The sequence below is a fragment of the Protopterus annectens genome, chromosome 13.part0, assembly GCF_019279795.1.
Source record: "Protopterus annectens isolate FY-2018-M chromosome 13.part0, PAN1.0, whole genome shotgun sequence".
Lineage (NCBI taxonomy): Eukaryota > Metazoa > Chordata > Ceratodontiformes > Protopteridae > Protopterus > Protopterus annectens.
The window spans coordinates 1,131,690,470-1,131,716,820 of record NC_056747.1 but is presented as its reverse complement, the minus strand read 5'-3'; the positions used below and the strand labels follow the sequence as shown (position 1 = coordinate 1,131,716,820).

At 45.0% G+C, this 26,351-nt stretch overlaps 1 protein-coding gene across 3 annotated transcripts in view; it reads left to right on the top strand.

Annotated features, from left to right (window-relative positions):
* EFTUD2 (elongation factor Tu GTP binding domain containing 2) overlaps window positions 1-26,351 on the top strand; it is a 1,111,673-nt gene that overhangs the window by 896,923 nt on the left and 188,399 nt on the right. For all 3 annotated transcript variants that reach the window (XM_044055111.1, XM_044055110.1, XM_044055112.1), the window contains exon 22: window positions 26,212-26,338. In XM_044055111.1, the coding sequence (XP_043911046.1) occupies window positions 26,212-26,338 (127 nt within the window). The remainder of the gene's footprint in view (window positions 1-26,211; window positions 26,339-26,351) is intronic.

Below are 26,351 nucleotides of genomic sequence, written 5' to 3'. Positions count from 1 at the left end.
TGCTGACCTCAAATGACTGGTTTCCAGTAATATACCACAGCAGTTTGGCATTGAATGTTAAGCAGCTGAGGTGAACATCAGCACCTCCAAATCACAGGTCATGATTCTCTACCAGAAAAGAGTGACTTACTCTTTCTGTTTGAGGGGAGTTTTAAGTACTATTAGGGATATTTGCCAGCAGCATTGTGTCAGACTGCTGATGAAATGAGAGCTAAATCTTTGGACAAAAAATGTTCATTCAGACTTCACTCCCTCTTTGTCTTTGGTCTTGAGCAGGGACACTGATTTTCAGTTTTTCTGGTAAAAATAATGGCAAATCCCAGTTTTTGACTGCCTTTGAATTGAAAAATCATGACATTTTTCACTGATTTTGGCAATTTAACTAGGCAACCAGTTCACTACAAGATGTATTTCTATTCATATTTAATATTTATAATATTGACAACTTGCATTATTGAGTGATCTGCACCTAGTCTGTTTTAATTTTCAGTACATATTAGTACAGATGAAAGTTATAGTGAAATCACCGTAATGACTGTAAATTACATTTAATTCTTGGATTTCATGTCGTGAAAAAGCTATTTTATTTTTTTGGGATACCAAAAATCAAGTGTTCCTGGTCATGAACTTTGGATAACAACCAAAAGGATGAGATTATGAATACAAGCTGTGGAAATTAGTATCCGTCAGAGACAAAGTGAGGAGCTGAGCAGTTCAGGGGGTATCAGAGTGGAATCTGTGCTCTACCAGGCTTATACAAGTCATTTAAGATGATTTGATTATCTAGTAAGGATGTCTGTTGTGGAAAATGTGTTGGGAATGACTAACTGGAAGAAGATCCCAAGATATGTTGGAAGGATTATATCTCATATCTGAAGTAGTTGACTTCATTTAGTAAAATAAACACTATTACAACTGCTAAAGCTGCCAGTGGAAACAAAACATATTTACAAGGAAAACCTTCGGCAGACCACCACAATACAACTGTTAAAACTAGAGATTTATTGAATAAAACTGTAAAATGCAGGAATAAAAATCAGTCCGATAAGCGCTTTTGGCTCTTACAGCCTTCTTCAGATCATATGTGAATCCTGCTACAGATTCTATTTGAAACCCAGATGCCCAATCACAAATGTGGGGTGGACCACGTATGAAAATGCAGATTCATAGTTTGGTTCATATATTGGAAGCATAGCAGCCAACTGCAGTTCTAGAAATTAGTCAGCAGCTAGTAGTGAAGCATTCCGTGTTAGCTTTCCTATTACATAAGCTTCTTAGTTTTAACCAATTGTTTTCTTAGACATGTATCCTTGTGGTGATAGGTTGCTCTAGAATTCATTGAGTCCAATCATCCTGTTGTGGATCATTGCCATGGCAACAGAAAGTGTGTGTGACAATTGGTATTAGCAGAGGCAGCAAGTACGGCTGCTGGAAGCTTTGTAGCAGCAGTAAGAAAGAAACACTGCATCATGTTAAATAAACTTTCTAAGGTACATAGCCTCCTCAGGGTCCAATCCTTGCTTTTAAGATGGGTCTTAATGGCACTACATTGTTTAAGCCTGGAGGACAATGTGCTCTTAAATTAATAATCCAGTTAATTTCTCTAATTTCTGTCTGATTCTTAATATCACCTTCTCTTAGGCTAGGTCGAATACATTCCAGGACTTTGAATTTAAACACTTGTTGGATTATGAACAATGTGCATCGCAAGCGCATTGTTTAAGTCAGCATTCCTTATGTCTCTCATATGATGTAGAATCCAATCCTTAAGGTGCTGATCAGTTTTTTTCTACATAGAAAGCTCTACATGAGCAGCAGTAGACAAGATGTTGAGCAGTACAGTTTGCAAATACATCAAAAACATAGGTATTATTGGAGATAGGGTGAATAAAAGTGTTGCTGCTGTCAGTACGAGTACAAGCTTTACAACGATGGCATCTAAAGGTGCCTTTTCTTACCGAGGGTGTCTCGTGACTGAAGCCCTCTTTATTACATAAGAGGCTTTTTATGTTCCATTTGTTTTTGTGCGAGAACCTGGGTTTGTCTCCTACGATATTTTTAATCCTCTCATCAGCAGTCAATATAGGCCAATATTTTCTAATGGTGTCACACACTTGTTTATTGTCAGTACTATACGTCAAAAGACAATTAAGTTGTGAATTACTGTTCTTATGTTCACCAGAGGATGGAATGATGAATTGTTCAGTGTAGTTGGGACGGCCCTTGAGGCTTCTCATATTTTTAAGATCAGTGGTCAGCTTTGTAGCCCCTTGCACGTAAATTACAGTGCAATTTGTCACATTCTGTTGCAAAGTCAAACTCTGACGTGCATAAACGTAAGACCCTTGTGACTTGATTTTCAAAAATATTTTTAAAAATATGGTTGGGGTGCATTCTCTGCTGATGTAGATAGTGGTTTCTCCAGGTGCCCTTCCTATGGAGGCAGGTCTGTATGCCAGTTTCCGGATGCAGCATCACCTTTACATCAAGAAAATCAATAACTACTTTGGAGTAATCAACTTTAAATACAAGAAACTTAGTGATATTGTTCAGGTAGTCAGTAAAAGAAATCAGTTTGTTAGCATCCCCTTTCCATAAAATAAAAATATCATCTACAAAACATCCATAATAGAGTAGGTCTTTATGCCAAGGATTGGAATCCCATATGATCTGAAGAATGCTGCATCAGCCAAAAGCACTTATCGGACCGATTTTTATTCCTGCATTTTACAGTTTTATTCAATAAATCTGTGGTTTTAACAGTTGCATTGTGGTGCTGTAGTGGTCTGCCGAGGGTTTTCCTTGTAGCTGACTTAATTTGGTCTTCAACCTGTGGGTATTCGGATCCGAATTGGATCCGAGGCACACGTATCACTAGCATCTGATCTGAGCTACAATCTCCTCCCGTTACTCATAATGCTCCCCTGTCTCCTTCCTTCCCCTGATCTCATTTGCCGCTGAAAAGCTACACATCGTGGTCTCAGAGCTCCAGGCTGTATTTTGGTAAGTGGCTATTATTGTGGTAGTTTAGGCTAAATTTATTCCCATCCTTCCCTTTTTTCACCTCCCCATACCATGTTTGTCCGTCGGATCAAAAAAAAAAAAAAAAGTTAAAGTGAAAAGTAGTTTGTGGTAGTTAGCGTAGTTTCCCTCTGGTCTCCCGCTCCCTCCCCCATAGTGTGTGTGAGTGTCTACAGTGTGCTGTTTGGGGTGTTTGTGTTCCCTAGTATGGCTGAAACCCCAAATCCAGTGTTTAGAAAATGCAGTGTGTGTGGCCATAAGCTTTCCCCAGCCGATGGCCACATTCTGTGCGTAGTGTGTTTGGGCGCGGCCCATTTGCTGACCTCCTGCCGTATCTGCGCAGGTTTCAACCTGTGGGCCCTTAAGGACAGGAGGGCGAAGCTGATTATGAAAGGTCTGCTCCCTTCTTCAGGGACGGCTTTCCCCGTTACCATATCAGTGGCCTCTACCTCGGCTGCTTCTACTTCCTCCCCTCCCGAGGCTTCTGGGACTCAACCTCCCGCCATGAGGTTTGGGGAAGGTGAAAATCTAAAGGATAAGTTCAGGAAGCAGTTCCCGGACCGCTCTGCTCCGGCAGGGCCTCCTGCAAAATCTAAGACCCCTCGTAGGCCCAGTACCCCTTGGCTCTGATCGCTCAGGTTCTCCCCTGAGCCGGAGATATCTAGGCCCCCATCTAGAGTATCCCCCTCATCAGCACTCCCAGCCGGTGTGGGTGGCTTCTTCATCTACTTCGACCCATAGTTTGAGCGAGGCAGATATGGACAGGATGATGCAGAAGTTCATCCAGACCCAGATCCAGATGCGAGTCTTGTCAGCTCCCTCTCCTACTGGAGCAGGTAGCTTGCAGCCCTTTTTCACCCCCATAACTCCTTGTCCGATCTGACCGTCTGTTTTGGAGTCTGTGGATCCGAGGAGACTCAGGGTCGGGGGTGTCGGTACCGATGGTACCTTGTACCTCAATGCCGGCCATTACCTTGAGCATGTCGAATCCAAGCTCTTGGAGCCGTAGTCTGGGTGTTGGATCCAAGGGGGCACTGTTGGCTCCAAGCCTTTCTGAGTGCATTATCCCCCTCGGCATCTTGGCCCCAGCAGTCTCGGCTCTGACTCCCCCTTTGGATCTGAGGGGAGCGGCTCCCTTGCTTATTTCCCAGGAAGTTCGCTCCCCCTCTGCTTTTGACATGGTGGAGAGGGTCCTTTTGAGTGCTCCGAGACCCCTGACCATCTCATCTTCGGACTCTGCCCTGACTTCCTAGGCTCTGAGTTCAGCCCCGACACTCTTATCCTATCAGGAACACCCCATGCTCGCTGTGCCTCGGGGAGCTCCCATTCGAGAGCAGCAAGAAGCTTGCGAGTCCCCCACAGAGAGTCCCACTAAGGAGGCTCCTTACAAGCGAACGTGAAAAGGAGGCACCTGGACTCCTCTTCAGAGTCCCTCACAGATGACACCTACTTGGAGGAAGGGGAAGGTTCCCACAGGTCACCCCCCGAAGATGTCTCCTTTGGCGACATCATGGAACTCCTTATCCAAAGGGGAGGTGGTCCGCCCAAAAACCAACCCTGGACGATTCGGTGTTCATGGAGGCATTTGGCATGAGCCCATCTACTTCTTGGGTGTCCCCTCCCACGGACCCGCTTGTGGACCTGACAACATCTCGGGCATGGAAGAAACCAGACACCATGGAGCCTATTGCCAAGCATCCAGATAAAATTCTCAGCCCCCCACCAGACAAGACTAGCTGGAGTAAGAGGTCCCCCATAAACGCCATGATGGTGACAGCTGCCACAAAGAAAGAACTCACACAGGAGAGCTCTGCGGTCCATTCCTCCGACCGAGAGTCAAGGACTATGGACCGTTTGGGGAAGCAGGTGTATGCTTCAGCAACCTTTACCATAAGGGCGCTAAACTATATGGCACATGTCATCTGACTGCAGCGTGACTTAGTCAATGAAGTCGCCGAGTTTCCCCCGGAGTCCACGTCGGCAGAGGGCAAGAAGACATTCACACGAATGGCCACTCATAAGGCAGTAGCCAATACATCCATGCACCTCCTTTCCCATGCAACGGAGGGAGGCACTATGGCAGCCAGATCTGACGTTGCCATGAGGCAATACACTTTGCTCCAGCTGTGTCATTTCTCGGACCCTTTTAAGGCATCCTTTGCTAATGCCCCCTATGATGGTTCTTCCCTATTTGGGAAATCTATGCGTGAAACACTGGTCCAGAGTGAGAAGGACAGAAAGACACTGTCTGCTGTCGGGATCCACTTCTCACCCCCTCAAAGATCTCTCCTGGAATCAGCGAGGGGCCAAGAAGATGTGGTTCTGAAAATCTCAGTTCTCCCAAGGTACTCGGGACTCATCTTCCCCCAGAGGCAGAGGGGGTCATGATAGACGCTGGCCTAGAGGCAGAAGGGGTCCAAGAAATTTCGGGTCTCGAGAACCATTCTTGGACAGGCCCGCACAGCAGCCCTGAGAGGCTGCCTCTCGCTTCACCCAACGGAATGGGAGTCCGTAACAGCAGGCCATTGGATGTTTCAAATCATATCCAGAGGTTATTGCATCTACCTCTCCCACCATATCACCACCCAGAAGTTCCACCCGCGCAAAGGGAGGCAGTAGCACTGAAAATAGACAAGCTGCTAAGAAAATGAGTTATCCAAACTGCCCCCCAAGACGGATCCGGATTGGGCATTTATTCCAGGATGTTTTTCATGTTTCACTGTTGCAGTCATTACATTTGGGTAATCTGCTGGCAGGTTGCACTCAGTCGGCCTGAATATCAAAGTCTTGGGTCCCAAGGCCGGTTGCTGTCTCCTCTTCCATGACGTCAGGTCATCAGGGGTATAAAACATGCAGCCGACGCCATTTTCTTTAGTCTTTCTTGCCATGCGGTGCCCGAAGCAGAAGCAGTTCGCAAGTGCCGGTCGTCCGACTCCTGAAATTTTCGTATTCGAGTTTCAGAACCGAAGTCTTCAGTTAAAGCTAAGTACCCCATTGGGGGAAACTTTTTCTTGCTCCTTACAGATGTCAGTAAAAGTTAATAATTGCATTACTTGTGGAAAGCAAATACCTCATAAGGATTTCCATTTGTACTGTATTCCTTGCATAGGCCCAGATCATAACGTGCCTTGCTGTCGGTTTTGTGCTAGATTTAACCAATGCACTATTAAGCGTCGGTATATCTTTGCTTCAAAATATTTTGGAAACAGATTTAACTACCCTGAAATGTCGTTGGATAGCAATCCAACTACCGGAGTTCACAAAAAACTCAAAGAAAAGGACAGAGACAGACCGTCGAGGTCCAAAACTGATGACGAGGCTTCTCCTAAGCCAGTCACCGGTTCGCCGGTACTTAGAGAGGCGTTTTCGCAGCCCCTGATACCCACTACTTTCGAGTCGCAGGCCTCTACCGAGACCCATGTGGAGTCTGGCACGCCGCGAGATTCTCAGAGTATTGTACCCGCGGATGTCTCTCCTTCGGATGGGTCCAGAGCCGCTGAGCAGGCTTTGAGGGTGTTTTCAGTCCTCAACATTTCTATATAAAACTGACGCCAGCTACAAAAACAAAGACAAAATCAACTTCTAAGGCTAAAAATCCGACGCATGAGCCACGTGCTCAGGCCTCTATGCCCAAAAAACAGATGATCAAAATGGCTGAAGACTTAATTACTTTGATTAGGGGGTTCCCAACCCCCCCCCCCCGATAAGAGGCCTAGGCAAGACACTGATTATGAATCTTCAGATCAGATTTCTATTTCTTCTGATTACTCTTCTAATCAGGAAATTTCTATACCACCCTATGAGGATTCAGATGCAGAGGAATCCATCCCATCTGCATCCCCTCCTGAAGATTATTCTTTTGGAGAAACCTTACATACTTTGAGGGAACATTTTCATTGGGAGAGTCAAGATTTTTCAGAATCAAAAAAGAGGCTTAGGGATTTCCTTCTTCTCCCTCAGCATAGGCCTTTGGCCATACCTCCTGTATTAGACATTGTTGATGATGTGTTTTCGGAATCAAGCATGACTCCAGATTCCCTACCTCCGGCTCCTAGCAAGCCAGACAGATATTACAGGGTGCCTGACTCCCACAAATTTTTGTTTAAAAAATACTGCTGCTGACCCTGAAACTATCTCACAGGGTCCCAAAGGTGTAAAGGCCTCAACAGCTAAGAATCCTACCCCCTCTGATAGAGATTCCAGGGCTCTGAATAGATGGGGAAAGCAGGTTTATATGTCTGCAACTTTGGCAATTAGGGCCTTAAACTGCCAGTTTCATATGCTTAAATATCAACAGCATGTTATGGGATTATTGAAGCAGAAAATGATGTTGATTTCTGAATGTGTGGAAAATAAAGAATTAAGGAATTATTGCATGCAGCAGAACAGGTTGGAAAGCATACTTTGCAATGTGGTTTTGATTCCTTAGAGGCCTCCTGCAGTTCCGCAGTTACTGGATCTGTGATTAGAAGGCATGCCTGGCTCAAGGAGCAAAATCTGCCGGATCACATTAAAGCTAAATTGTTGGATGCACCTTTACAGCATGATACTCTCTTTGGTAATAAGGCAGAAGAGGTTTTAAAGAAAATGGAAGACAAAGCTAAGTCTCTGCAAACTGTAAAAGACTTCTTACAAGTGCAGCCACCAAGATTCAGTAGACACTGGCCTACAAAAAATTGGTCCTTTTCTGTGTCCGACAGAGTCTCACGGGGCAAATCCAGGCGCTCAAAAGGCTCTAGATACCAATCACAGGGTTCTTACAGGTCAAAGCAATGGGGTGCCTCTACCTCCAAATCTGGAGGAAACAAAGCACAACCCTACAGTAAACAGTCACAATGGCTTCCCTCTTCCATCACCAAGCACTTATCTTTTGGCAGCTCCCTTAGGGGGAAAACTAGAACTTCATGCTCAAAATTGGCAGTTAATAACCCAGGAGAAGTTGGGTATTAAACAAAGTATCCCAGGGATACAGATTTAATTTCCATACCTTGCCAATTCCAAACGGTTGGCCAGATCTGCCACAAAATCAATGGGCAGAGGCACAGAAACAAGTTACGTCCCTCATGGATATGGGGGCTATTCAGCCAGTACCAGAACAGGAAAAAGGACAAGGGTTTTACTCAAGACTGTTCTTGGTACCCAGAAAAGACAATGCCTGGTGCCCAATACTGGATTTATCGATTTTGAACACATTCTTGGACATCCAAACTTCAAAATGCTAACTTTGCAGCAGCTTCTGCCCATGCTGGGCAAGAATGCTTGGCTAGTGACTCTAGACTTAAAAGAGGCATAGCTGCATATCCCAAAAAGGGAATCGTGCAGAAGAAACCTCCACTTCAAGGCTGGTTTTATGCATTACCAATTCTCTGCACTGCCCTTTGGCTTATCTACTGTGCCCAGGGTCTTTACAAAGTGCCTGGCACCAGTAATTGCATTTTGTAGACAAAGAAGCATACAAATCTATCCCTACTTGGACGACTGTCTCATTCAAGCAGAAAACAAGGACATTCTTCTTCAACATCTGGCGTTTGTAAAAAGGCTTCTAACATGCTTAGGGTACACAGTAAACGAAAATAAATCACAACTGGTACCCTCTCAATAGATTACATTCCTGGGTGCAAGCTTGAATACAACTGCCCAGATGGCTTACCTTACTCCAGACAAACAAAGGCAACTGGCTATTTACTTCAAACAGATGGCAACAAAAACCCAGTTATCTGCAAGACAAATTCTGCAGGCTTTGGGGTTCATTTCATCCTGCATTCTTCTACTTCCATTTGCAAGACTGCATATGAGGAAACTTCAGTGGTACCTAAAACGTTTATGGAGTCAACATTGTCACAGTCTGGAAACAATGATTCCTCTCATTCCCTGTCTACAACAGGAGTTTCTTTGGTGGGCACAGACATGTCACCGGAACATGGGACGGTCTTTCACTCTACCCCCTGCCAACCAAACCCTAATTACAGACGCATCAGACTATGTTTGGGGGGCCCACATGGCTGGGAGATGCATTCATGGTATATGGAGCCCAAACCAAATGCATCTGCATATCAGCCAGAAAGATATTAGCTGTTCAGAATGCCCTGACAGCCTTCAAGGACTTACTTCATCCAGGACAACTACTGATAAAGTCGGACAACACCACAGTTATGTGGTACATAAACAAGCAGGGGGGTACACATTCCTACCCCCTTTGCAGACTAGCCATGACATTGTGGGACACAGCCTTGACTTACCAAGTACATCTTCAAGCTCAATTCCTGCCAGGAAAACAAAATACTCTGGCAGACGACCTAAGCAGAAATCTTATGGACCCTCACGAGTGGAAGCTGGATCCACAAGTCTTCAGCATGATAACAGAGAAATGGGGGAGCCCGGACATAGATCTGTTTGCTTCTCCCCAGAATTATCAACTGGATAAATTCTGCACAAGGACTTATCACAGACAAGCATGGAAAGTGGATGCCCTATCCTTCAGTTGGAAAAAAACTATCAGTCTACTCCTTTCCTCCTCTGCCTCTTAGGTTCATAGGTTGGTACTAGGCTATCAGCCCTAGGGCCTATACAAGCCTAGCCATAACATTTCCCTGGCTATTTCTTCCCACACTATTTACTTCCCTGGACCCCTGTCTAGCAGAGCGACTGACATGATCCCCGGGGTGAATTTCCTCTCTCTCATCCAATCATCAAGGTTCCTTTTGAAGGGGACCAAAGAGGCACTCTGCTTGACATGTATGGGCAATGTATTCCAGAGTCTGGGCAGTCTCTGGGTCAGGAACCTATCCCTCCAGCATGTTTTGTTTATTGTGATGACAAGGTTTAGATCCCTGGAGCGTGTGGCTCTGAGGGATTGGGATTTCTTTAAGTGTAGCATGTCCAACAGCTCTGGGTTTGACATGGTCTTGTATGTTAAGCAAAGATCGCCTCTGAGTAGACGATATGCGACAAAGTATAGCTGGAGTTTTTTAAGGCGGTCAGCGTAGGGCATCTGCTTTAGGCCTGTGATTCTTTTAGTTGAGGTATTTCTGCGGCCTTTCCAGTTGTTGCAGATGTCTTGAGAGGTACATACCAAACGGGGCGTTGTATTCTATAATGGATCTAATGAGGGATGAGTACAGTGGGACAATGACCTCCTTTTTTCTGGATGAAAAGCTCTTAGTGATGAGGTGTGCCACATAGAAGGATTTCCTGACTGTTGTGGTGATGTGGTTATCGAAGGTGAGACCACTGTCCACCTGTGTCCCTAAGCCTCTCATCACACTTTCGGTGTTTAGTTTACTGCCACCTATATGGTAATTCATGGATACATGTTTTTCCCCAAAGGGGATAACTATACATTTCTTGGCATTGAGCTTGAGCCCATGGCTCTGGCACCAAGCATCTGTTTCTGTAAGGCCCTTTTGTAGAGTATCCACATCATTTGGGGATTCAGTAGGCTCCCAGTTTGCAGTCATCTGCAAACTTTGTTATCCAGAGTCCCTTAGTGTTGGCCTGCACTTCAGGAAGTAGATGCCAAACAAGAGCAGTCCCAGGACTGAACCCTGAGGTACTCCACTTGTCACTTGTCTGGAGCTGGATTTGGAGTCAGCTACTTTTACAGTGTGGGTTCTATCAGTAAGCCAGTTAGCAACCCATTGGGTGATGTAGGGATTAATGCCCAGCTTAGTAAGTTTATCTATGATTCCAGAGTGGGGGATGGTGTCAAAGGCCTTGGCAAGGTCTAGATAGGCTGTGTGGACCACCTTACCCTTGTCCATGGCTCTGGAGACTGATTCGAAGAAGTCACTCAGGTTCAGGAGACAAGATTGGCCCTTCACGAACCCAAACTGGGTGGGGTCCAGTGTTTGAAGGTTGCCAACGTCTTTGTTCATAAGTTCCATGATAATACGCTCCATGGCCTTGCAGATAAGGCTTGTCAGACTGCTGGGACAGTAGTTTCCGGGATCCAAGGTGGATCCCCCCTTGTGGAGTGGGATAACTGTAGCTCTGTGCCACTCGGTGGGCACAAAACCTGAGGTGAGGCTATGATTAAACATGACACTTAGGTGAGGTGCCAGTTCATATTGTAGTTCATGTAGTACACAGCCCGGGATGTCATCTGGTCCCATGGATGCTGTATTCTTAGCTTTGGAGAGTGCGTTTTTTACCTGTGTGATCGTTCTTACCGGAATTTGGCAATCTTCCGGTATTGAGATGGGCCATTTAGGGGTTGATAGGGGGGTGAAGTTGGCACTGAATCGATCTGCCAGGATATTGGCAATATCCTTGGGATCAGTATATTTAATGCCATTCTGTTTTAGCTCAGAGCAGATCTGAGCATTGCCATTTAGATTCTTGACATAGTTATAAAATGCCTTGTGGTTGTCTTTGGAATCTTTGGCAATTTTATTTTCGTAACTAGCTTTGGAGGATTTTATGAGGGATCTCAGTTTCTTACTGAGGCTGGTAAGGAAGTTTTTTGCATCCTGGGATTTTCCTCTTTTCTGCAACAGTTTCTTCCTTTTCTTGTAAAGTTTGTTTATGGCAGGGGACCACCAGATTGGCTTCTTTTTTTTGGATGAGAGCATCTTGGTTCTATTTGGGATGGCATGATTTATGCATGAGTGGATGTGCTCGTACAGTGCCTTAGTGTAGGATTCAGCAGTTGAACTTTCAGCTCCAGTCTGCATGGGTGTCATGAAGTTTGTCACTTCTGACTTGAGTAGCATGAAGTTGTCTTTGGAGAAGTTTTTTATGGAGGTTTCCTTACTGGGGGGTGGGGGTGGGATGTGGATGTTAAGGGTGATTAGCTTATGGTCAGACCTGACTAACGAGGGGGTGACCATAGGTGTGGAGCATTGATTTCCCATTTTGGTAATGACCAGGTCTAGGATATTGGAGCCCCTGGTGGGACTATGGATTAGTTGATCCAGGGCGTTGGAATTTATGAATTCTAAGAACCGTTGGGCAAAGGTGTTGGTACATGAGTAGTTTTCCCAGTTAATGGCAGGGTAGTTAAAATTACCCAGTATTGGGGTGTTTGGTTCTAACTTAATATTTTCCAGTATGTTTAGAAAGGTGTAGTGAGAATCTTGGGGTATGGTGGGGGATCTGTAGCAAGCTACAATTTGGATTGCAGTCTTACCTAGTGTTAGTTGCACATGGAGAATTTCAGACGCATTGTGTTGGGCAACTAACCTGGTGGTGTGAATATCCTTGGTGAATATTGACACTCCTCCACCACTCTTCTTCCCAAGGTCCTACTAAAGGTCAGACAGCAAAAAACAAAAATGATCCTAATTGCCCCGGAATGGCCTCGCCAGCACTGTTACCCAATTCTAAGGAATATGTCTCAACTCCCTCCTTGGTACTTGCCTCAAATACCTCATCTACTGTCTCAGCAGAACAATCAAATTCTGCACAATCCGCTCCAAACTCTGAACCTGGCAGCATGGCCGATCATGTAAGTATTCAAACAACACTTTTCAGTAAATCTGTGATGGATGTCATTTTGGAAGCCAGAAGGCCTAGTACTAGAAGATCTTATGCTGATAAATGGAAGAGATTCTGTGCTAGGAACCAAGCACAAGGGACTGACACAGCAAAGCCAAATATTCCTCAGATTTTACAATACTTGACTGAGATGCTTGACCCAGGGCCTATCTTTTTCATCTATAAAAATCCATGACTCTGCCATCTCGGCTCATTACAACACAGAGCCTCCCATCTTTTCTCATCCTCTGCTAAAACAGTATCTTAGAGAGGCCAAAAATTTAAGGCCTCCCAGAAGATCGCCAACTCCTGCATGGGACCTCAATTTTGTGTTGGAAAAGCTCACCCTGCCTCCATTTGAACCAGCAGCTACTGCAGATATAAGGTTTTTATCTTGGAAAACAGCTTTCCTTCTGGCAATCACTTCAGCAAGAAGGGTTTCAGAACTACAGGCCCTCATGGCTGTGGAGCCTTTTATTACATTTTACCTGGACAGGGTGTCCCTCAGGACAAATCCTTCCTTTATGCCTAAGGTGGTATCCAGTGTGGCTCAAACTATTCACCTGTCAACTTTTTACCCAAATCCGCAGAACAAGGGGGAGCAGATTCTGCATTCCTTGGACGTACACAGACAACTAAGATTCTACTTAAACAGGACAAAACCTCTAAGAAAGTCTGAGCAGCTACTGGTGGCATTTGCTGCAGGATCAGAGGGAAAGGCCATTTCAAAGCAGACTATTTCAAAGTGGATAAGCCACTGCATTCATTTCTGCTATTTGCATCATGGTAAACCGGTGCCCAAGGGAATCAGGTCACATTCCACCAGGGCTGCATCTACCTCAGCAACTTTTCTCAGGAGGGTTCCAACCAAAGACATTCTAGAAGCTGCTACTTGGAGCTCTTTTCATACTTTTACAAAGCATTATCACTTGCCTCTCTTCTCTAAGTCTAGGGCAGGCTTTGCCACTGCAGTTCTGCAGGGCCTTATAGCCGCTCCTAATGCTATTTAGTTCCAGCCTTCCAACCATAGCTTTGGGATTCTACCCAAATGTAATGACTGCAGCAGTGAAACACGAAGAACATAGTACAGTTGTGTACACTTACCATAAATGTAGATGTTCGAGTGTATTCACTGTTGCAGTCCGGGTTACCCACCCACCATCCCTCTTTTTTCTAGAACTTCTCTTTCCTTCACTACATTCTACAGCCTTTGTGGTGTATTTGCTTTTAGATGAAGGTAAAGTTGATGTTACAATTGCATTTATATATAGATATTTATGTATATATATATATATTTTTTTTTTTTGCTGCCCATTTGGGGGGCACCTGACATCTGGGGCAAAAAAGCTAAAGAAAATGGCGTTGGCTGCATGTTTTATACACCTGATGTCATGGAAGAGGAGACAGCAACCGACGCAGGACCCAAGACTTTGATATTCAGTCCGACTGAGGGCAACCTGCCAGCAGATTACCAAAATGTAATGACTGCAACAGTGAATACACTCGAACATCTACATTTATGGTAAGTGTACACAACTGTACTTTCTTTTTGGTGCCAAAAAAGACAGGGACCTAAGACACATTCTGGATCTTTCCACCTTGGGTCTGTCTGTAGCCAAAGAAAAATTCTGGATGGTCACCTTTCAGTCCATCCTGCCCTACCTGCAGGAAAAAGATTGGATGTGCTGGATTGACCTCCAGGACGCGGTCAATCAAAATGAACAGGCGCTTCCACAGGTTTCTCCACTTCCAGTAGGGGGCCAATCATTATCAGTTCAGCAAAGATTATTCTGCGGGCTCTGGGTTCCATGATAGCCATAATCAGTCTTCTACCCTTTGCACGACTTCATATGTAAGTTCTCCAGTGGATGCTAGCAGTTCAATGGTCCCTACTAGATCTACCCTTGTCCCATCCAGTTCAGATTTCCCGGGTTTCCAGAGAGTCTCTTCTCTGGTTGATTCTCTCCCCGGACCTTGTCAAGGGACACCCCTTTGTTCCATCCTTTCCCTGAACCACAGTGACCACGGTTGCTTCGTAGCTAGGGTGGGGGGGGACATTGCTTGGGAGGAACTGTCCAAGGCACTTGGTCCCCTTCCGAGACCAATTTGCATATCAGCATCCTGGAGGTGAGGGCGTTTCTTCTAGTGTTGCAGGCCCTTCATGCCCATCTTCTTCTTGGGGCTGTTGCTATTCAATCAGACAACATGTCAGTAGTCTGGTACATCAACAAACAGGGCGGAACCAAATCTTACCTCCTTTGAGGCCATGAGAGTGTGGGAATGGGCGATTTTCACCACCCACTTTCTGGTGGCAATGCACATTCCGGGAAGGTCCAACATTCAGGCGGACAGGCTCAGCAGGACTATTCTGATGCCTTACGAGTGGTCTCTGAATCCTTCAGTAGTGGAACAGATCTTCTTCAAGTGGGGTCGGTCTTGCTGTAATCTCTTCACATCTCTTTCCAACGCGAATTGCAGCGAGATGTTCATCGTGTTACACTGCTGCAGTCATCACTCTTGGGTTATCCTGCCATCAGGCGGTCCTGCAGTCGTCCCGAGTTCCAAAGTCTTGGTCCGGCGTCGGTTGCTGTCGCTTCTTCCCTGTCAGTGCGCCAGGGGTATATAAGATGCATCCAACGCCATTTTCTTCAGTCTTTCTTGCCGCGCGGTGCCCGAAGCAGAAGCAGTTCGCAAGTGCCGGTCGGCCGACTCCTGAGATTTTCAAATCGAATTTCAGACCGAAGTCTTCATAAAGCTAAGTACCCCGTTGGGGAACCTTTTCTTGTCTCTGACCGATGTCAGAAAAAGTTAACAATTGCATTTCTTTTGGGAAGCAAATACCTCATAAGGACTTTCATTCTTATTGTATTCCTTGCCTAGGCCCAGACCAGGACATCATAGGTTGTCAGTTTTGCGCTAGGTTTAATAAACGAACTATCAAACGTCGGTTTGATTTCGCCTGACATTATTTTGGTAGGAAATTTAATTATACCATGCCGTCGGAGCAGCCGACGACCGGAATGCATAAAAAACGCAAAGATAAGGACAAGCAGCTGAAATCCAAACCGGATTCCGAGGCCTCTGCTAGGCCAGTCGCCGGTTCTCCGGTTTTCAGTGAGGCACCTACGCAGCCCCTGACGACTGCTGATTTAGGACCCTAGGCGACAACCGATTCACAAGCAGAGATTACTAGGCCTCCACAACCTTTACCTTCAGGCCCTTCCGACTCCATACCTGTAGGAGAATCCGGTGCAGTTGAAACGCTTTCACTTGCTGAAAGTGTCTTCAGACCGACTACACTCACTATTAAATCCTATGCAAAACTGAAAACTCCTTTAAAAAACAAAGAAGACTGCACAGCAGTCTCCAGTACAAGGCCCCATGCTAGGAAACAGATGCTTAAGATGGCTGAAGACTTAATTGCCCTAATCAGGGGTTCCCATCCCCCTCCTGATAAAAGGCCAAGGCAGGAGGAGGACTACGCTTCCTCTGACCAGGTTTCAATTTCCTCAGACTCTTCTGAGGAACAGGAATATTCCTTTCCCCCTTATGAAGATTCTGATGCTGAAGAGTCTATCCCTTCTGCATCTCCCCCAGAAGACTTCTCTTTTGGGGAAACCTTACATACTATGAGGGAACATTTCCACTGGGAAGGCCAGGATTACTCTGATTCTAAGAAAAGGCTGCGAGAGTTCCTTTTACTGCCCCAGCACAGACCACTTGCAATACCACCTGTGTTAGATATTGTGGATGATGTTTATTCAGAATCTAGCCTTAACCCAGATTCACTACCTCCTGCCACACACAGCCAAACCAGTCAGATACTACAGAGTCCCTGACTCACACAAAGTCCTGTATAAAAGCCCTGTTGCTGACCCAGTAACCATTTCCCAAGGTCCCAAAGGGGTTAAAGCCTCTACTGCTAAAAATCCTGTGCCCTCTGAAAGGGATTCTAGAGCACTAAACAGATGGGGAAAGAAAGTATATACCTCAGCTACTCTAGCTATGAGGGCCTTAAACTGTCAGTTTCACATGCTGAAATGTCAACAATATCTGATGTCTCATTTAAAACAAAAATTGCTTGCACATACAGACCAGCCAGATTACAAGTAAATGCAAGATTTGTTGCATTCAGCTGAACAAGTGGGAAAACATACTTTGCAATGTGGATTTGATTCATTGGAAGCTTCTTGTAGAGCAGCAGTGACAGGGTCTGTCATACGTAGGCATGCTTGGTTAAAAGAACAAACTTTACCTGATCATGTTATAGCAAAGTTATTGGATGCACCCTTACAGCAGGATGTTTTATTTGGTGTAAAAGCAGAAGTTATAAAGAAAATGGAGGATAAGGCAAAATCTATGCAGACGGTCAAGGATTTTTTACAGGTTCAACCTCCTCGTTTCAGCAGAAATTGGCCAACCAAAAACTGGTCCTTTCCAGCTTCTGCCAGACCACAGAGGGGCAGATACAGATGCCCAAGAGGCAGAGGCCAGCCACACAAGGCTCTTACCAGCCTCGACAATGGAGTGCCACAACCCAAAAAGGAGGAGAAGACAGGTCTCAAGCTGCCAGAAGACAAACACAATGACTTACCCCTCAGACTACCAAGCAAAACCCTCTTGGCAGCTCCTTTGGGGGGAAAACTAGCTCTTTTTGCAGACAATTGGCACATCATCACAAAAGACAAATGGGTCATAAATATTGTATCTCAAGGATACAGATTCCACTTTCACACTTTACCAAGGATAAAATGAATGCCAAACCTGCCACCAAATCAATGGGCAGAGGCTCAAAAGCAAATTTCAGCTCTCATGGACATGAGAGCCATTCAACAGGTCCCTACACAGGAGCAAGGGCAATGTTTTTACTCAAGACTGTTTCTAGTTCCCCAAAAGGACAAAGCCTGGAGACCCATTCTGGACCTCTCAGTTCTAAACACATACCTGGAAGTACCCAAATTCAAGATGCTAACACTACAGCAGCTTCTTCCCATGCTGGGCAAGAAGGCTTGGCTAGTAACGTTGGACCTCAAGGAGGCATACCTGCATGTCCCTATCAGACATAATTGCAGAATATACCTCCGATTTACTGCAGGTTCAACCCATTACCAATTCTCTGCACTGCCCTTTGACTTATCTACTGCGCCCAGAGTCTTCACAAAATGCCTGGCACCAGTAATTGCATTCTGCAGACAAAGAGGGATTCAAATATATCCATACCTGGATGACTGCCTTATTCAAGCAGAAAGCAAGGACATTCTAGTAAAGCATCTGGTGTTTGTCAAAAACCTTCTAAGTTGCCTAGGGTACACAGTGAATGAAAAGAAGTCAAAACTAGTGCCCTCACAAGATGTAATATTCCTGGGTGCCAGCTTAAATACAACGGCCCAGATGGCTTACCTCACGCCAGACAAGCAAAGACAACTGACTCAATACTTCAAAATGATGGCAACAAAGACCCAACTCCCTGCAAAAAAAATTCTGCAGGCCTTGGGATTCATGGCATCTTGCATACTACTAATACTATTTGCAAAACTGCATATGAGGAAATTACAATGGTATCTGAAAAGCGTATGGTCTCAACACAGCCACAGCTTGGAAACAATAATTCCACTCATTCCCTGCCTTCAACAGGAGTTTCTATGGTGGGCTCAGGCATGTCACCTCAACAAGGGTCAGCCTTTCACCTTACCCACAACCAGGCAAACTATAACAACAGATGCATCGGATTATGCCTGGGGAGCACACATGGCAGGACAGTGTATTCAGGGAAAATGGCCTACAAACCAAAGGCATCCACATATCAATCAAAAAGAGATGCTAGCTGTACAAAATGCCCTAACAGCTTTCAAGGACCTCCTACATCCAGGACAACTCCTAATTAAGATGGACAACACCACAGTGATGTGGTACATAAATAAGCAAGGGGGCACACAATCCTACCCCCTATGCAGACAAGCAATGACCTTGTGGAACACAGCACTGACCTACCAAGTTCAACTACAAGCACAATTCCTGCCAGGAAAGAAAAACACACTGGCAGACGATCTAAGCTGAAACATCACAGATCCTCACGAGTGGAAACTAGATCCACAAGTATTCGTAATGATAACTCACAAATGGGGGAGCCCAGACATAGATCTGTTTGCTTCCCCCAAAAACTACCAACTACGGAAAGTCTGCACAAGGACATACCACACACTAGCTTGGAAAGTGGACACCCTCTCATTCAGTTGGAAAACATTGACAGTGTATGCCTTTCCCCCACTGCCTCTTCTGGCAAAGGTGCTGCTAAAAGCCAGATTAGAGAGGCCACAAATGATGCTCATTGCTCCAGAGTGGCCACGCCAACACTGGTATCCAATACTAAGGAACATGGCTCAAAGCCCACCATGGATTTTGCCTACAATTCCTCACCTGCTCACTCATCAAAACAATCAGATTCTACACAGCCAGCTCAAGACTTTAAATCTGGCTGCATGGCAAATTGCCTAAATAACCAATCAACACTTCTCTCTAAAGCTGTGATGGACGTCATTCAGAGGCCCAGCACCAGGAAAGTCTATTCAGACAAATGGAAAATATTCTGCGCCTGGAACCAAGCTAAAGGCCAAAATCCCCTTGTCCCAAATATTCCTCAGATTCTTCAATACTTAACTGAGATGTTGCACAAAGGGCTTTCCTTCTCGTCTATTAAGATCCACGCCTTAGCTATTTCAGCTCAATACAACACAGATCCTCCTATATTTTCACATCAATTACTAAGACAGTTCCTCAGAGGGGCTAAGAACATAAGATTGCCCCGGAGAGCACCAACACCAACTTGGGATCTCAACTTTGTTCTGGAAAAGCTAACACTTCCACCCTTTGAACCAGCTTTCACTGCTGATCTACAGTAACTATCATGGAAAACTGCTTTGCTGCTAGCAATAACTTCAGCACGAAGAGTCTCAGAACTACAGGCCCTAATGGCAGTGGAGCCTTTCATCATTTTTCATCAAGCAGAGTCTGTTTACGAACTTACCCTTCCTTTATGCCAAAGGTGGTATCCAGTGTGGCCCTAAACCAAACCATTCATTTGCCCACCTTTTATCCTTTGGACATTCACAGGCAATTACATTACTACTTGGATAAAACTAAGGTTTTCAGAAAATCTGGCCAGCTCTTTGTATCCTATGCTGCAGGATCTCAAGGAAAAGCTATCTCGAAGCAGACCATTTCAAAATGGATAGGACATTGTATCCGTTTCTGTTGCACACACCATGGGAAATCTGTGCCTGGTAACATCAGGCCCCATTCCACCAGGGCTACAGCAACATCAACAGCCTTCCTCAGAGGGGTACCAACCAAGGATATTTTGGAGGCTGCCACTTGGAGTTCAGTGCACACCTTCTCCAAGCACTATCCCTTACCTCTATTCTCTAAAACCAGAGCTGGCTTTGCCACTGCAGTTCTGCAGGGCCTTCTAGCCTCTCCAAACCCTGTTTAGTTCCACCACCCATCCTTAGCTTTGGGATTCAACCCAAGAGTGATGACTGCAGCAGTGTAACACGATGAACATAGTACAGTTTTGTACCTACCATAAATGTAGATGTTCGAGTGTTCACACTGCTGCAGTCCAGGTTACCCTCCCTCCATCCCCTCTGAACTAGCTGAACTTATCTATTCCTTTCTATCCTATACAACCTGTATGGACAAAGCCTGGAGACCCATTCTGGACCTCTCAGTTCTAAACACATACCTGGAAGTACCCAAATTCAAGATGCTAACACTACAGCAGCTTCTTCCCATGCTGGGCAAGAAGGCTTGGCTAGTAACGTTGGACCTCAAGGAGGCATACCTGCATGTCCCTATCACACATAATTGCAGAATATACCTCCGATTTACTGCAGGTTCAACCCATTACCAATTCTCTGCACTGCCCTTTGACTTGTCTACTGCGCCCAGAGTCTTCACAAAATGCCTGCCACCAGTAATTGCATTCTGCAGACAAAGAGGGATTCAAATATATCCATACCTGGATGACTGCCTTATTCAAGCAGAAAGCAAGGACATTCTAGTAAAGCATCTGGTGTTTGTCAAAAACCTTCTAAGTTGCCTAGGGTACACAGTGAATGAAAAGAAGTCAAAACTAGTGCCCTCACAAGATGTAATATTCCTGGGTGCCAGCTTAAATACAACGGCCCAGATGGCTTACCTCACGCCAGACAAGCAAAGACAACTGACTCAATACTTCAAAATGATGGCAACAAAGACCCAACTCCTGCAAAAAATTCTGCAGGCCTTGGGATTCATGGCATCTTGCATACTACTAATACTATTTGCAAAACTGCATATGAGGAAATTACAATGGTATCTGAAAAGCGTATGGTCTCAACACAGCCACAGCTTGGAAACAATAATTCCACTCATTCCCTGCCTTCAACAGGAGTTTCTATGGTGGGCTCAGGCATGTCACCTCAACAAGGGTCAGCCTTTCACCTTACCCACAACCAGGCAAACTATAACAACAGATGCATCGGATTATGCCTGGGGAGCACACATGGCAGGACAGTGTATTCAGGGAAAATGGCCTACAAACCAAAGGCATCCACATATCAATCAAAAAGAGATGCTAGCTGTACAAAATGCCCTAACAGCTTTCAAGGACCTCCTACATCCAGGACAACTCCTAATTAAGATGGACAACACCACAGTGATGTGGTACATAAATAAGCAAGGGGGCACACAATCCTACCCCCTATGCAGACAAGCAATGACCTTGTGGAACACAGCACTGACCTACCAAGTTCAACTACAAGCACAATTCCTGCCAGGAAAGAAAAACACACTGGCAGACGATCTAAGCTGAAACATCACAGATCCTCACGAGTGGAAACTAGATCCACAAGTATTCGTAATGATAACTCACAAATGGGGGAGCCCAGACATAGATCTGTTTGCTTCCCCCAAAAACTACCAACTACGGAAAGTCTGCACAAGGACATACCACACACTAGCTTGGAAAGTGGACACCCTCTCATTCAGTTGGAAAACATTGACAGTGTATGCCTTTCCCCCACTGCCTCTTCTGGCAAAGGTGCTGCTAAAAGCCAGATTAGAGAGGCCACAAATTGATACTCATTGCTCCAGACTGGCCACGCCAACACTGGTATCCAATACTAAGGAACATGGCTCAAAGCCCACCATGGATTTTGCCTACAATTCCTCACCTGCTCACTCATCAAAACAATCAGATTCTACACAGCCAGCTCAAGACTTTAAATCTGGCTGCATGGCAAATTGCCTAAATAACCAATCAACACTTCTCTCTAAAGCTGTGATGGACGTCATTCAGAGGCCCAGCACCAGGAAAGTCTATTCAGACAAATGGAAAATATTCTGCGCCTGGAACCAAGCTAAAGGCCAAAATCCCCTTGTCCCAAATATTCCTCAGATTCTTCAATACTTAACTGAGATGTTGCACAAAGGGCTTTCCTTCTCATCTATTAAGATCCACGCCTCAGCTATTTCAGCTCAATACAACACAGATCCTCCTATATTTTCACATCAATTACTAAGACAGTTCCTCAGAGGAGCTAAGAACATAAGATTGCCCCGGAGAGCACCAACACCAACTTGGGATCTCAACTTTGTTCTGGAAAAGCTAACACTTCCACCCTTTGAACCAGCTTTCACTGCTGATCTACAGTAACTATCATGGAAAACTGCTTTGCTGCTAGCAATAACTTCAGCACGAAGAGTCTCAGAACTACAGGCCCTAATGGCAGTGGAGCCTTTCATCATTTTTCATCAAGCAGAGTCTGTTTACGAACTTACCCTTCCTTTATGCCAAAGGTGGTATCCAGTGTGGCCCTAAACCAAACCATTCATTTGCCCACCTTTTATCCAAACCCCCAGAACAAAGGGGAAAGGCTCCTACACTCTTTGGACATTCACAGGCAATTACATTACTACTTGGATAAAACTAAGGTTTTCAGAAAATCTGGCCAGCTCTTTGTATCCTATGCTGCAGGATCTCAAGGAAAAGCTATCTCGAAGCAGACCATTTAAAAATGGATAGGACATTGTATCCGTTTCTGTTGCACACACCATGGGAAATCTGTGCCTGGTAACATCAGGCCCCATTCCACCAGGGCTACAGCAACATCAACAGCCTTCCTCAGAGGGGTACCAACCAAGGATATTTTGGAGGCTGCCACTTGGAGTTCAGTGCACACCTTCTCCAAGCACTATCACTTACCTCTATTCTCTAAAACCAGAGCTGGCTTTGCCACTGCAGTTCTGCAGGGCCTTCTAGCCTCTCCAAACCCTGTTTAGTTCCACCACCCATCCTTAGCTTTGGGATTCAACCAAAGAGTGATGACTGCAGCAGTGTAACACGATGAACATAGTACAGTTTTGTACCTACCATAAATGTAGATGTTCGAGTGTTCACACTGCTGCAGTCCAGGTTACCCTCCCTCCATCCCCTCTGAACTAGCTGGACTTATCTATTCCTTTCTATCCTATACAACCTGTATGGTGTATTTGCTTGTGACTGTTTTATTTTTATATGTATATGTGTATTTTTTTATATAGCAATATGTTTTGCCTACCTATTGGGGGCACCTGACATCTGGGGCAAGAAAAACTGAAGAAAATGGCATCGGATGCATCTTATATACCCCTGGCTCACTGATGTCAGGGAAGAAGCGACAGCAACCGACACCGGACCAAGACTTTGGAACTCCGGCCAACTGCGGGACCGCCTGACGGCAGGATAACCCAAGAGTGATGATTGCAGCAGTGTGAACACTCGAACATCTACATTTATGGTAGGTACAAAACTGTACTTTCTTCGCTCTGCCCCCCCCCCCTCGGGGGGGAGACCCCCAATGACACACTTGGTTCATGCTTGGCCTCCCGGTCTTCTTTACGCTTACCCCTCATTACCTCTCATTCAGAATTTTCCACAGAAAGCTCGCAGGTTGGGGAGCTCAGTAATCCTCATTGCCCTATTCTGGCCGGGTCAATATTATGCGATCAAAAGCACTTTTCTTCAAACGTGTAATATTCGAACCCAAAACATTGAAAACACTAAACCGCGAACGGCCACGTCCGTGATTTTTTTCCTAGAGAAAATGTTCACGAGGCCACAAACAACACAAACTTCACAATCCTAATCAAGTGGGGGGCTTCTCACCCCACACCCCCCAACTAAATATGCCAACTCCGAGATCACTCAACGTTAGGGAAAAGGGCAAACTGCGAGAACGGCCAACTGAATTTTTTCCCTATGGCCGTTCGTGGTTTAGTGTTTTCAATCTTTTGGGTTTGAATATTATGTGTTCGAAGAAAAGTTTCTCCGGTAGCGTAGTAGGGATCCTTCTGGCCTTGTCAAGTCTGGTTCCCCTCCCTTTGGTCTCATCTGACAATTCCACCATGGATCCGGTTCTGGATCTCATTTCGCATCCTTCGGGAATTCCTCACCCAGACCTGGACAGTCTGAAACTCATCGCTTGGCTGCTCCAGTTCCATTAATGATTAGGACTCCCAGTTTATCCTCTCTGGTTAAAACCATTTTGGTGGCGGCTCACAAGTCTTCCACCAGGAAAATTTATCTCAACAAGTGGAAACGTTTTTCTATATGGGCCCCTTGACAGGATCTAGATCCGTTCATGGCTCCGGTTTTGGCGGTTCTGGAATTTCTAGCGAGTATCTTTCACCAAGGTGCTAGTTCCTCTACCGTTAAAGTCCAACTGGCTGCCATCTCTAACTTCCATGTGGGGCAAAACATGGCTTCCCCAGCTTCTTCCAGACTTTGCAAGACCTTCCTTAATGGTACCTTCCTTTAAGACCCTAGGTGAAATGTCCTACACCTGTACTTAGGCTCTAGTGTCTCCTCCTTTTGAGCCCACAGCATCAGTAGATTTACAATTCCTGTCTTGGAAAACTGCCTTTTTGGTAACTATCACTTCTGCTAGGAGGGTATCAGAACTTCAAGCATTGTCCATTAAAGTTCCTTACGTGTTTTTTCATAAGGACAGGGTTTCCCTGCACACTAATCCTTCCTTTCTTCCCAAGGTGGCGTTGGAAGCCAATATTAATCAAACTATTAATCTCCCTGTTTTCTTTCCAAATTTCCAAAATATCAGCGAATACAAGTTACACTTGCTGGACGTGCATAGACAATTGAGGTTTTATTTACACAGAAGAGTATCTTTTCATAAATCTGATCAGTTGTTTGTATCCTATTAGAAACCTTTTCTGGGCAAGCCAATTTCTAAAGTGACCATTGCTCGCTGGATTTCCCAATGTATCATGTGAGCATATTCTGATAGAGGCATTTCTCCTCAGGGTCGAGTGAAAGCCCACTCCACTAGGTCCATGGCTACTTCAGTGGTCTTTTGGTCTAGAGTGTCGCTGGATGACATTTGTGCTGCAGCTACTTGGTCCTCATCTCATACCTTCATATCTCATTACAAGTTAGACATTGTATCCAGGACCTTTGGTAATGCGGTGCACCGGAATATCCTTCCATGAGGGCCACCCAGGTGTTGGTAGCTGGGGACTTTGTCCCACAGGTTGAAGATCAAATGAAGTCAACTACTTCAGGTAAAGAAGTTATGTATTCACCATAACGTTCCATCTGAGTAGTTGTACTTCATTTGTCTTCAACCATCCCCCTCTCCTTCCCCCTGACCTTGTGATTTTTGTTCTAACCTTGCATTTGGGAGAGGACCACTGTAGTGGCTGTCCTGGTTTATGATTGGGTTAGTTTTTGTGAGCCATTTATGGTAAGGTCTGATTGGGTTGGGCTTCTTTTTCCTGAGCAGCAAATGGGCTTCTTTTTCCTGAGTAGCAAACTCGATCTGAGGGAAGGAAGGAGATAGAGAAGCATTATGGGTAAGTGGAGGAGCTTGGAACTCAGATCAGATGCTAGTGATACGGCCGTCTCGGATCCGCTCCGGGTCGGAATACCCACAGGTTGAAGACAAATGAAGTACAACTACTCAGCTGGAATGTTGTGGTGAGTACATCACTTCTTTTTTTTTTCCTGGGTGCACCTGGAGGAATTTCAAGTTGATCTTGGGGCTGTTGCTTTGGATAGGGAGGTCTGGCCTGCCCTGCTCCACTTGCTTACATGTACACTCCCACCAGGAAGGATGGTCTAGAAACTGGAAAAATAAACATTTGCTAGGTGACGAGTGAGCTTTTTTTGCTGCTGTATACTTCTGTGTTTAGCTATGTACAAAGAGCTATGCAAGGTGACAGACTTGGCTATGTGTTTATCGTCTGAAAAAAATTCACAACATAAAAGTGTTATTTTTGTAATTGGAGTGTAGGTATGCACCATACTCACCTTAGCTTACTGAAAACAGTCAAAGCACTAATGATAGAAGACTTTAAAGGAACAACTTTCTGATTAGTTTGTGAAAGGCAGAGGAGGAGGAGGCAAATATGAAAAAAGAAACACAGTTTAATGAAAATTGTCAATTTTAACAGTAAGTACTTGTTTTTGCATGCTTGCAAAGACTTGTGATCATGTCCATTTCTTCATTTTGTTAATTTCCCTTCTGGATCACATCTGAAGGTGGTCACTTTGACCAATGCATATTCATTTCACCCATTTCTGAAATGTAAGTAGTCACAATTGCAGTTTGTAATGTTATTTACTTAGAGTAAATACCATTTCCAATGCTGATTTCTGTGCACTTTTTCTGGTCTCATTAGAAAGAAGCTTGGTGAGTTCTTCCAGACAAAGTATGACTGGGATTTACTGGCAGCTCGTTCTATCTGGGCATTCGGGCCTGATGCTACTGGTCCAAACATTTTGGTTGATGATACATTGCCATCAGAGGTAAGGAGTGTAG